Consider the following 13,895-nt stretch of genomic DNA (forward strand, 5'->3'; position numbering starts at 1 on the left):
CTATTTTGAAATCTTTTACGATCGTAAAATATGGCCATATACACATATACTGTATAAATTCATATAACATATCGCGCTTTTAAAAACTTACTTTTCATGGATAAACTTATTTATGAAGCAGTCTACAGAAATAATTAGCTTTCTCGGAAAGTCATTAATTTTCATTTTCAATCTTTATATCTAAATCATGTTCTAAATTTTGAAATTACTGACTTGAGGTATACGAGTATACAAAATCTGCTTATGGGGTTATAACTTTTGTTTTTTAACTCTTTCAAGTAATAAAAAAATAATAATAAGGAATAAAAGACATGTATTTTATTGCAGTAGATCTGTGCATTGAAGAGACCCCAAAGACTTGGAGAGAAGCGTCAGAAAGCTGTAACTTGGTAATCTCCAACACAACTCTCCGCGTCGGTGTTCCCATTACTGATATCCCTGCTCCGACCTTCAGGTCTGCACAAGTTCACTGGATAGGGGCAACAGGAACATTCACACCATGGTTTGAACTAGCAGGTAGTTTAATGTTTATTATAGATATTAATTTTAGTACTTCAGTAAAGTTCGTGTAATTGCTCCTTGCGGGAGTATACTACTATATACTAGTATGTATATATCTGCATATATGGGTGAAAATCCCATTCAATCAAAGATGTTTTTAATTTCAAAGTTAGTTGCTATCCAGTTCATCTTATTTAAATGGAAATAATTTGCTTTTCGTCAAATGTAAGCTCAGTTTTAAATGTAGCTTGGTTTATAATCTTCATAGCTGTCTTGTTGCTAAAAAAAATCATACGTCTTTCTTGTAATAAAAATTTCAAGTCCTTAAAAAAGAAATTTCTATAAATTTACGAAAATGTAAAAATTATTATTTTTAAAAAGCTTCTTTTTTCCCAAGGATGCAACCTGTATTTTTACTTTCCGTTCTTTAAACAATGGATGCCTAGTTCAAAACTTAGTCCTGTTGCTCAATGTCATCAATTATGTGAAAACTGGAGGAACACCTATAAGGGATTCGGTATAAACGTAATTATTTACATTTGCATTATTCTTTCTTTAGCCCTGGAGGGACATTGACTTACTTGTTATGACTTATTTGTTATAACTTTTTTGTTTTGACTTATTTGTTGTGAATGTTTCGTAGCTAGTTATAACTAAGTGTAAGAAAGCTATTGAAAACCTGTTGCTTGGCTTACTTTTATGATAAAAATGATATTTAGTCCTATTTTAACTGTGGTTTTTGATTAACAAATTGTAGTTTAACGTCCAGTACAGTTGTGATTTCTAAAGTAAATATATTTTTGTTGTTTTAACCTAATTCTTATTTCTTAAAAGTTATTATTAATTCTTATATGTAACTTCCAGTTTGCGTAATGATTGACAAACTGACAATCGCTACTATGTATTTCATTTTGTCGTTAGTAATAAATTCAAGGACTTTTTTTCTAAAACTATACATTGTCTTCATCTTTTACGCCACTTTTTGTAAACAAAACTTGTCATTACAAATTCAAAATAACAAGAATTTAAAGTTAATTCATAAGAACTAAGTCAAAACACATAAGAAATAAGTCAAAACACATAAGAAATAAGTCAAAACACATAAGGAATAAGTCAAAACACATAAGGAATAAGTCAATATCTCTCAAGGGCGTCCGTAATTAACAGAAGAAAATTTAGTAATCACATCAGTTTTGTACGTTTTACTACAAAACTACAATTAATCGTTCCCAATAGCTTACCTACACTTAGTTAGAAGTAACAAAAAAAATCTCAGAACAAATAAGTGCCGAGCATAGGCCTAAATTTGCAGCCCTTCACCGGCAATGGTGACGTCTCCATATCAGTGAAATATTCTGGAGAGGGACGTTAAACAGTATACAATCAATCAATCAATCAATCAAAACAAATAACTCAAAACAAAAAAGTTATAACAAATAAGTCATAACAAGTAAGTCAATGTCCCTCCAGGGCTATGAACCTATTGAAGAAAAAATATGTTCAATTCTGTGTGAACTTTATTTGGGGGTCAGAGGTCATAGCGCGACCGAATCGCTCGGCGAGGTGATATCTTGTTTATGTATTTCTGTCTGTTTTCGGACCTACCAAGTTTAAGGCGAAGAAAAAGGTAAAAAAAACCTGACACATATAGATATTTTCATTCAACTAATGATCAATAGATCTTCATTTGGTGTGAAGAATGTTTTAAATACTATAATTACAGCCTAAAATCGGACTTACCATTTTAACCCGAAATTCCTTTGGAGTTATGTTAACTAAAACAGGGGATATCATCGCTTTTGACTTCAAATATATTAAAAACTCATAAAATAGTACGACTATTCTCAGTGGGGATCATTGTTATTACATTATAAACACAAAATTCTTGAACTGGACTAGTACTGCTGAACATTATTGTAAATATTCAAATGTTGGTGCAAAATGAACTTTTAAACAAAACAAATTCTAGGCCCCCTAGGTCATTGCGCGTCACAACATAGCAATACGGCGGCCCCGTTTGTGTAATAAATACAGTTTTATTCGGAATTCGTCTCAAATGTAAATATAAGTAATAAACAACAATGTTAAAAATTTCACTGGGAAATAAACTTTTAGTTGGTTCGTGATCAATTCTACTGAGAAGCCGTTTGGGCTTCACAGGATTGGATCACGTGACCAACTAAAAGTTCGTTTCCCAGAGAACTTTTTTACATTGTTGTTTATTTCTTAAGTATTTTCATGTAAGGAAGTGAATATTAAAATGTTTCGTTCCGATTCGTTTACTTGATGTTAAATTTACAAATTGACAATGATAATAATTTACAATTCAGTTAATTGTACAAAGAGTGATAGTATGTTCTTTCCACAAAATGTACTTATGTATTTGTTTTATTACAAAATATTAAATAAGGTATATGTAGTCATAACATCACAATGTACGTATTTTTAAATTAAAATTGTGAAAGACATACTTATTAACAGAAATATACAATAAACCAATATTGAATACTCTCTCTTTCAGGAAAATAATTTTCATCTCTATGTCAGTCTTAACGTATTTACCAAAATAGTTGGACCAGGCCGTAATAGAGTTCAGTGTTCTGCTGTGTCAGGTTATTCATTTGAATTTATATAAAAAGTCGGAAAATTACCTTAGGTCATTATTCAATGGAATTCATGATTTGTTTTCCCCTAATACTATTAACGTCTGAGTTTTGAATGTTTTTTAAATGGAGTCAAAGATTGGAACATGCTACTAGCAGAAATTGAAACTGTTTTAAGGACATTGGCAAGGTTTAGTGGTACCAAACATGTTTAATTCTGGTTCGTTTAACCCACCAAGCCAGCCTTTCTTCTTAGATTTTGTCAAATCAATGCTTTTACAATTTTGAATGCATTTCCTATGTAAAATTTTGATAACAAAAACTACATTATTTTTAACCAAAAGAGTTCTCTTCACTAAAATCCATTTACTTCATAGTGGCATAGTAGTTTTGAATAAATTACATTGTTGATCCTTAATTCTAATGACATGTATATATTTTGGCTGAAAATGCAAACATAGAACCAAGACAAAGAAGTTCCTGCAATGTTCTTCAATTTTTAAGTTACTTCCCATAACATCTAATTATTCTTCATAATGATCAAGAAATTCAGTCATGTAATTTATGTTATTGGAAACAAATTGTCATAAATATATTAGCATGGATTTATTATAACTTTTATTGGTAGTTACTTAAGGGTGCCTCGGTCACATGACTTAAAGAACTGTTCTCATCCGGTTACTTAGCTTTCACCACTTTCAGCATATGTCACATCTTTGCCCTTCCTAGCATAGCTATGGTAAATGCTATGGTAAATGCTGACTTGTTGACTATCTGTCTCTTTAGTATACACAAGGTACAACATATAGTTGATTCTATCCGTTAAAAGAACACATGTGCATTTGTTTACCTCTGTAACATACGCTTTATTGTTTTCCACCGCCTATGACCTGAAATACAAAAAAAAGTTTTATTATTTTATTAATATATTGATAACGATTATATTAATGTGAAGGCTTGTTATAAACATACATTATTCACAATTCATTCTAAAGACCTCTGTGTTGACAACTTGATCCCACTTATTAATGAAAACATTTTTGTTGCTAAATATCCATCATACAAGTATAACTATAAGGACCCAATTTGAAATAAGCCCTTTAATTGTTTTCCGGGGTTATTTTAAATATAACATGCAATTTATTTATGTTTTTCCAAAATTGGATGATTCCAATATATTTCATAATTTAAATATAATTTTTTATGTCAAACTTTGTATCTATTTCTTAATATTATCTTGTCAAAAATGTCGTATAATTTATTTATTAATTGACTTGATTCTGCAGAACAGAGTCGCAATTTTGCTTATAGGTTAATAAGAAGTGAATTATTAATTTCAGTATTTCTGGGCACATAAAAAAATTGTTCAAGAGTTGATACTGCATTAGTCAATTTTATATTGTTAATGAAACGTAACAAGTTTAGTACTTCATTGTAGAAAACTCACTGCTTTTGTGATGACTATGAAAAAGCGGGTTTCTTCAAAAATGTTAACTGCAAACTTCAAAATATAGAGAAATTCAAGAATGACTTAATCGGAACTGGTGATAAGCATGGATATTATGCATTTGCATTGTATAGGAGAGTCAGAGTAAGCACAGAAATAGGTAAAGGCGTCTTTCATCATATATTGAATCTGTAGTAATTCAAAGCAAATTTCATTCAGTCTGTTTTTCTGTTAAAATAATTAACTGTTCGTTATGTTCACCTTTTTCATTCTTTCATTTGACAAAAAACAATGTAAATAAACCATTTATTCAATGAATAAATTTCCTCTCTTCACTGTTTAAAAAAAGAAGTTAAGTGCAAACAAACTATTATCTTATTAAAAATAAATAACACTCTTATGCAAGATTGAAGACATTTACGCAAAGCATTGTACTTTTTCACTGAATTTTACTTTGTTACGATGTAAACGTTATTTTTGAAGTCCAAGTCTTTTTACAATAGTTTGGAATTCCCATGTATAATAATTGTATCCCGTTATTATAAGACGTGTTTGTGTATTCTTATGATGCAGAATTTATTCATAAAATTTTATATAAAAAGAAGTATCCTGTAGTATCCTTAAATTTAGATATATCAACCTTTTATTAAGGACAGATGATACCATTTTTCCTTGGAGGAGACTTATTATCATGTCATAAGTTTAGAATCGGGAATCGGAAAATGAAATAGACTCAGAAAATATTAGTAATATTTCAATAAGATTACAAATACGAACAAAAACACTCAGTAAAGGTTTACAGATGAAAAACAATTCAGAATATGTTATCTTTGTGCTTAAAAGTGTAAGATAGACTTAAAAAAAATATACCAAGCCAGGTGAAGTTTATTAGCAAAAGCAAAATAGTAAAAATCAGCTTATGTGATATTGCTGATGTTTTGTCATTTTGTTTTCCCTCAAAAGATTCAACTGGCTTGGTATATTTTTCTAAAGTTTATATTAGGTGTGATTGTCTATATTTGTTTTTTTATTATTGAAATATTATTTATATTTTCCAAGTCTATTTCATTTTGCAGTTTATAGGAGAAAAAATTCTAAGAATTACCCACTTTTCTAAACATGATATTAAGAATCCTCCAAAGAAAAAAAAATGTTTGTATCATGTTAATTACCAATATACGTTTTCATTTTCATACACTTATAATGAATATATCAAATTGAACTCGAAATCAGACACCACAGAGTCTTCTCTTCTTGATGTAGCAATATACTATTATCACCTACTTTTGGGGTTGGTGTTCCTTGTATATAATACAAGAACATGTTCTAAATACGATCCATTTCTCAAAGCTCAAACGAGACAGGCTATTGAAAGTCAAAATCTTAATAAGAAACTCTTACCTATTGAGTAGATTTATCCAGTGAATAAAATGTTCTGAATTATAGCTTGAAATGTGTGTACATGTATATGTAATGGATTTAGAAGATCATTTCTTTTCACAGATGACTTATTGGGCGAGTGTCTGATGGAGACAAACGAAGGAAACAAGTCATATCCTTGTGATTCAGCAGGTTTGTAGTGTAGATATAACTACATGTAATCGACTAAATCAATGTACATGTATCTAAATTGGAGGATATTTACTATACGATTTGATTTTTTTAGATATTACACAAAGCACATGGGTACAAAGACATCAAAATAATATATATAACAGCAGTCTTCCACGATGGAGCCCTTACGTACGACGATTAATTATAAACTGGAGGAATGGTAAGAACATACTATTGACTTCAAATCTTATATACATCTTATGTATACAATACTATAAAAACAAACTTTTGTATGGTTGATACAATGTCCTTGTCACCAAATAAATCCAATCATTAAGTCAAATGCAGAATTACGTTTTTTATACTTATTATTAGGCTATTATTTACACACTAAATGTTTCCGTTTTTATCTGGTCAAGACAAGGTACACACGGCGGGTGTGACCAGTCTGCATGGGATGCTCACTCTTTTATAGCAACTGATCCCACCTCTGATGATTTCAGAGTTTCAAGTTTGCTCTGATTCAAATTTGTATCGTTAAAATGGACTTTGAGCACGAATAATGTTCGTTAAACATCTTTTTAATGTAAACTTAGAATATTTGTGCAGACATTCATATTGTTTTTATAACAAAATGATGTTACAAATGACAAGGTAAAAATGAACGAGTTGTTCCATTTTTATTCAAAACTAGAGGTACTGTGAGCAATGAGCTCACTAAATGATACCCCGCCTCCCATATGAGTATGATGGCAGTGTCCATGTTTTGCTCTGGAAAGTCCAAAATATATGTCAGATCTAAAAGAAACTAGATGCTGTCATGAGACAGTAATACCCGCACTAAGGTGTTTGCCTCTAAATACACGCTCCTTCATATTGGGCGGCTTTCAAAGGAAATAGTCAAAATAATTCTATAATTTACATGTATTAATCAAATTGATTATGAAATTCTCAGACCCTGTGACCTATAACTCAGAACCTCTTATATTTATTTTATACATGCTTAATTCATTATATACAAGTCTGAATTTTATTAATGATGTAAATTCATGCACGGATCTGTCAGGGGGGGGGGGGGTCAGCCCCCCCCCCCCCCCTTGGAATTTACAAGGTTAAAAAATGTATACACTAAAACAAGGAAAAAGTTACAATGGACCCCCCTTTGAAAATGCAGATCCCCCCCCCTGGTAAACACGAATATGTGTAAAATAGGTATGAAAAGTTAAACATTTGCGGCAATAGAAGTCACCACTACCCCTTACCCACCTCCACGATATAGGTTTTTGACGTTTGGGTGAGATTTACTTTAGGTTTTTTTTTGATTGTCAATTTCTGGGATAGGATTTTTTTTGACTGAGGTGGACCTCCCCCCCCCCCCCCCCCGGAAAAAAATTCTGGATCCGCGTCTGAAATTATATATGTTTTGCTCATAATAGGACCTTTTTAAATTTACTCCCCCCCCCCCCCCCCCTCGACGCCACAATCACACAGCACATACTTTTTGGAATAGGCTAGATGGAAAAGGTTTGTTAAAATTTAATATCGTTTGTAATGAATTAATTTAAAATTTGTTCTTGTACTATACATGTGAACATGTAAATTTCTACATTACATCACGTTGCGTCACCCATTATGATATTTATAGATTAAACACCATTTGGCACACCTCGGCCGATTCCCACTTCATCTGATAAGGTGACGGAATCGACGAAAGTTCGCCAAAATGGCACATGGTTGCAGTCTGGTGTGCATTGGATTAATTCATTTTGTGTTATAATTGGATTTATATTTCATGAAGTTTACGAGACACAGGGAGTCGGTAAGTAGAAGTCAATGATTAGGTTAAAGTTTAAAAAGGGTCAAAGATCATCCCATGCCACACTAGACGAATTTCATATTGTGAAGTTATCTCCCATTGTCGATGTGACATTCAGTTACTGCCAATACTGGTGCGGATCCAGAATTTTTTTAGGGAGTAGGGAGGGGGGTTCACATCTAAGTCAAAAAATTCCAGCCCAGAATTTCGTGACAAGCAGGAGAAAAAAAATGAAAACAAATAAACAAATAAAAAAAACAATGATAGGGAGGTCAATGTTTTCTAAGTTTATAGGGAGAGGATGTCAAGAGTCATTTTTTACTTGCTACAGTATATAGTCTTGTTTAAATAACAAAGCAAATGCAAGATGGGGGGGGGGGAGGGAGGGGGGGATTCCAATCTTCCTACCCACTTCCTGTCCCTGAAATAACAATCTATTTTGTGATTCCAGTTTAATAGTATATTTTTTTTCCATTTGACTAATTATTATACATGTACATATTTTGTTTCTTGTCTTTATAGTATGTCTGTCTATAAGTCTGCAAAAATTAAATCCTAGCTAGCTTGCCCATAAGTTTTAAGTGGGATGGGCTATACATATAGCTTCCACATTTTATAGGTTTATTTCTTGTGACAATTTAATAAGACCTTTTATTTGGGTACCATTAATTTTTACCTCTGATCGCTTGACATGGGATACACATTTTTACAAGAAAAATACCAAACTTTAAACTCTGCCTAATTTTTGATCAGTAGGTGCTAGGGCTTTCATACTTATCATGACATATTGTATTCATTTTGAACTGTCAACAGGAAATATGTTTGACCTTGACCCTAGAGTTTGAACCACTTAAAAAAAAAATTAACCTTGGCAATTAACTTTTGAAAAGGAATTACTAGAGATTTCTTTATTTAACATAGACTTTCTTCTGACACTAACAATTTGAACCCTTGACCTTTGAGTTTGACATATATTTGAGAAACTTCAACCTTCGCCATAGGCTTCCATACTGGGACATCAGTGTTTCACAAACACATCTTATCTACATTATTATTTGGTGGTGTCTCCATATGAGGGAAGATGTATTCACAACAAACAAACAAATTACTAAAGAAAATATAAAACATAAATATGTTGGTCATGCATATCTCTGCAGGAAAAAAAACAGCTTTTCAAATACTCCAACCATATTGTAACCCTTTCAAAACACTCATTTGAGCTTTTTTTGTTTCCTTAGCATATAATGTCTGTCGTGACGTGTTGTCCATCTGTTTGTCTGAAAACTTTTTACATTTTTAACTTCTCTAGAACCACTGGGCGAATTTTACCCAATTCATATAGAAATATGTACATTTGTATGTCAGTCCATCTGTCTCAAAAAATTTAATCTTGGTTATCACGGTCATATCTACAGAATGAGAAGAGACATTCATATTAAAATTATTATTAGTATATTTACCTGTGAGAATGGCATGTTTTTTTTTTACATGTGACCTAGAAGTTTGACCAACTTGCAAAAAAATTAAGTTGTTATAAATTCATCATTTTGAAAGAGAAAAGTTAGGGCATTCATATCATAATGCATGTTTATTATTACCTGTGATAAAGACCTTTCCAAATATTTTTACACTGTGACCTTGACCTTGAAGCGATCAAGCCTAACCTACTTTTCAAAAATGTTGCATTTGCTTATAACTTTTGATTGAGATGAGATATGACTCTCACATTTGACATGTACATAAATTACTCATAAGAATTCAAGGTGTTTCCCAGCATGCAATGTTTTTTTTATGCGCCCCATTTTTTAGGGGCGCATATTGTTTTTGTCCTGTCTGTTTGTCTGTTTATCTGTTTGTCTGTTTGTCTGTTGTCAAGTTTAACCTTGGCCAATACTTTTGAACCGTAAGAGATAGAGACTTCATATTTGGTATGCATACTCCTCTAACAAAGTTCTTTCAAATGACATCAAGGTCAATGATCTTGTGACCTTGACTGCGACTTATATGCTAAAAATAGGTTTTTCAAGTGTTGGTCATAACTTTTGAACCATAGGAGATAGGGACTTTATATTTGGTATGCATACTTCACTAAATAGGTTCTTTCAAACAACACCAAGGTCAATGATCATGTGACCTTGACTGTGACCTTTATACTAAAAATAGCTTTTTCCACTTTTTGCCATAACCTTTGAACCATAGGAGATAGAGACTTCATATTTGGTTCGAATACTGCACTGATAAAGTTCCTTCAAATGACATGAAGGTCAATGACCTTGTGACCTTAACGGTGACCTATATGCTAAAAATAGCTTTTTCTACTTTTTGCCATAACTTTTGAACCATAGGAGATAACAACTTCATATTTAGTATGCATACCCCATTAATTAAGTTCTTACAAACAACACCAAGGTCAATGACCTTGACTGTGACCTATATGCAAAAAATATAGCTTTTTGTACTTTGTTGATGCCGGGCGCATAGTATTTCACAAACACATCTTGTTACCCCTTGACGTTGATGTTTTACATAATTTTCAAAATATTTAACCCTCCTAAAAGATTATTAGGCTTCTGAGTAACATTAAGGAAGACTTCAAGTAAGACAGGGCTTTTTGCACAAAAAGCATCATTTTCCGACCCACATTTGACCCCCCGGGGCAAAATCTAAATTCCAAAACCTTACTGCATATCTACATGACCCCACCAACCATCTCCCAAAAGATGATTAAGCTGCTGAGTAAAATGTAAGAGGAGTTCAGGGAAAACAGGGCTCTTTGTTTGAAAAACATTATTTTTCAACCCCCATTTGACCCCCCGGGGCAACATCAAAATTCCGAAACCTTACTGCACATCTACCTGACACCACCAACCATCTCCCAAAAGATGATTAAGCTGCTGAGTAAAATGTAAGAGGAGTTCAGGGAAAACAGGGCTCTTTGTATGAAAAACGTCATTTTTCGACCCCCATTTGACCCCCCTGGGCAAAATCAAAATTCCGAAACTTTACTGCACATCTACATGACACCCCCAACCATCTCCCAAAGGATGATTAAGCTACTGTGAAAAATGTAGGAGGAGTTCAGGGAAGAAGGGGCTTTTTATATAAAAAACGTCATTTTTCGACCCCCATTTGAACCCCCGGGGCAAAATCGAAATTCTGAAACCTTACTGCACATCTACATGACACCACCAGCCATCTCTCAAAAGATGATTAGGCTGCTGAGTAAATTGTAGAAGGAGTTCAAGGAAGAAGGGGCTTTTTGTATAAAAAACGTCATTTTTCGACCCCCATTTGATCCCCCGGGGCAAAATCAAAATTCCGAAACCTTACTGCACATCTACATGACACCCCCAACCATCTCCCAAAGGATGATTAAGCTACTGTGAAAAATGTAGGAGGAGTTCAGGGAAGAAGGGGCTTTTTGTATAAAAAACGTCATTTTTCGACCCCCATTTGATCCCCCGGGGCAAAATCGAAATTCCGAAACCTTACTGCACATCTACATGACACCCCAAACCATCTCCCAAAGGATGATTAAGCTACTGTGAAAAATGTAGGAGGAGTTCAGGGAAGAAGGGGCTTTTTGTATAAAAAACGTCATTTTTCGACCCCCATTTGATCCCCCGGGGCAAAATTAAAATTCCGAAACCTTACTGCACATCTACATGACACCCCCAACCATCTCCCAAAGGATGATTAAGCTACTGTGAAAAATGTAGGAGGAGTTCAGGGAAGAAGGGGCTTTTTGTATAAAAAACGTCATTTTTCGACCCCCATTTGATCCCCCGGGGCAAAATCAAAATTCCGAAACCTTACTGCACATCTACATGACACCCCCAACCATCTCCCAAAGGATGATTAAGCTACTGTGAAAAATGTAGGAGGAGTTCAGGGAAGAAGGGGCTTTTTGTATAAAAAAAACGTCATTTTTCGACCCCCATTTGATCCCCCAGGGCAAAATCAAAATTCCGAAACCTTACTGCACATCTACATGACACCCCCAACCATCTCCCAAAGGATGATTAAGCTAGTGTAAAAAATGTAGGAGGAGTTCAGGGAAGAAAAGTGTGACAGACGGACGGACGGACGGACGGACCCACGAAATGCAGGTTATGTGACTGACAAATTTATGTGACTTTTTCCAAAAAAATTATGTGGCGCAAAACATGATACATGGGGTAAGGGAGGTAAATCTCAAAACCTTTTGACGGACGTCCATATACGGACAATATTGTCCGTATTTTTTTATGTGACACTTCTTTAGAATGATTTTTTAAGTCACCTAACACTCATTTCTGCTAAAAAAAACCAAATTTGTATGTGACAGTCACATAAAACAAAAGAGTCACATAAATCTTAAATGGGCACAAAAACTGTCACTTTACCATTATTTCGTGAGAACGGACGGACGGACGGACGGACGGACATGAGTAACAACAATATACCCGAACTTTCTTTCGAAAGTGCGGGTATAAAAAGAGGTGCACAATAGCAATATGTAATAAAGATTCTGTGAAAGTTTCATTAAATTTCCTTCAGTGGTATGAGAGGAGTTGCGGATAAGAGATGAGTACCTCAAAGTGTAACACACGGACGGACAGACGGAAGGACAGAGCGACGCATGGACGGATGGACATACCGATTACTATATACCCTCCCGCTTTTCAAGCAGGGAGTATAAAAAGCAACTGTCTATGATGTAAGAAAAACCTCGATCCATTTTGATTTTTCGTGGGAAATGGTTGGTATCTTGTTAAAAAGTCTTAAGATTTTATGTTATTGATTTTTGTAAAAGTTTGTGAGAGTTCTGAAAGTTCCTTAGAGTTGTAAAGTATCCAAATCTGATTTACATCACTTCTCGAGTATATTGTTGTACAGTACTCCTGAAGTTCCTCCTTCACTGCTGTTCATATTTTGGTAGGGAGAAAAGAAAGGGGCTTGTTAGAGGTTGTAATCATAAGGGTTAACAAATTAAAATTGCTCATATGGTTTCTAATACCCCCTGGTTTTTCAACGGATTCATGTTTGCTCAATGTTTGAATTGTTGTATTTTTTTAAACTGTGAACTAATTGACTGATAGTTATTTTCACATTTTATTTAAAAACAATTATATTTAACTTTTTACATATTTCGACCAGATGGCAGTGCTGTACAGAAAACTTCAGTATGTATCGCAGTCCGTAACCAAAATGGAACTTATGAACCTCTGCCTCGTCGCTGTGAGGAATATCATACCTCCATATGCAAAAAAACTTACATTACGACAGGTGACTGTGAAATCTTATAAAGGATATTTATTTACTCAATTAATGTTGTGACAAGAGACTCTGTTTTAAAGTCAGCCGTGCATGGTCTACAACACCAGACTCGTTATTTTATCGGATATTGCATTACAATGAAGCATTTCAGTTTATGCAAAACGCTTAGGCGTTGGAAGCAACTTAAGGAGGAATGCCACACCAATTTTTTTATTTTATAGATCTCTGAGTCAACCTTTTTAAACAATGGTTTCAGCATTGACAGGCCCACATTAACTCTCAATTATTTTATATGAATTATTTTGTATTTTTTCAAAGAAAATGAAAAAAATTATTTCCATCAAATTAAGACGCTTTCTTGTAAAAATTTCATTGTAAATGCATCACATTAATATCTGAAAAAAAATGTGTAGAAAAGCCGTATAGATATAAATTGTATTTAAATAAAAAATATTTACGAAAATAAAACTCATAATTTGTGAATATTTTTTAAATTTGTCGTAAAAATTTTCCTAAAACCAGTCACAACTGGGGAGAACATGGTCGTTAATCATATTTTTAAAAGAAATTGAAACGAAATGGAGAAATTTTAGAGAAATTAATTTTTTTAATATTTGGACCCAACCCGATCAAAATTAAACCGATCCCAACCATAATTGTATATTTATTGGAAATAAATACATTTCCCCAAGAACACTAGTCTGATTAAGTGTAA

At 33.3% G+C, this 13,895-nt stretch overlaps 1 protein-coding gene across 1 annotated transcript; it reads left to right on the plus strand.

Moving 5' to 3' along the window:
• Window positions 1-311: 311 nt before the first annotated feature.
• LOC134279861 (uncharacterized) lies at window positions 312-6,405 on the plus strand. The gene is made up of 5 exons (XM_062762279.1): window positions 312-516; window positions 899-1,026; window positions 4,543-4,711; window positions 6,055-6,123; window positions 6,218-6,405. Exons 1-5 carry the CDS (start codon window positions 312-314, stop codon window positions 6,403-6,405), a joined length of 759 nt encoding a protein of 252 aa, XP_062618263.1.
• The last annotated feature ends 7,490 nt before the right edge of the window (window positions 6,406-13,895 follow it).

Source organism: Saccostrea cucullata, unplaced genomic scaffold (genome assembly GCF_032062105.1).
Source record: "Saccostrea cucullata isolate Sc308-1 unplaced genomic scaffold, CSIRO_AGI_Scuc_v1 ctg5890, whole genome shotgun sequence".
Taxonomy (NCBI): Eukaryota; Metazoa; Mollusca; class Bivalvia; order Ostreida; family Ostreidae; genus Saccostrea; species Saccostrea cuccullata.

What these genes read in the sequence shown, in the direction of transcription:
- LOC134279861 (XM_062762279.1), top strand. Translation starts at nt 312, where the DNA reads ATGTATTTTATTGCAGTAGATCTGTGCATTGAAGAGACCCCAAAGACT. An exon ending in ACCATGGTTTGAACTAGCAG is followed by an intron (nt 517 to 898) that starts GTAGTTTAATGT and finishes TTTTTTCCCAAG; the next exon opens with GATGCAACCTGTATTTTTAC. An exon ending in ATAAGGGATTCGGTATAAAC is followed by an intron (nt 1,027 to 4,542) that starts GTAATTATTTAC and finishes ACTTCATTGTAG; the next exon opens with AAAACTCACTGCTTTTGTGA.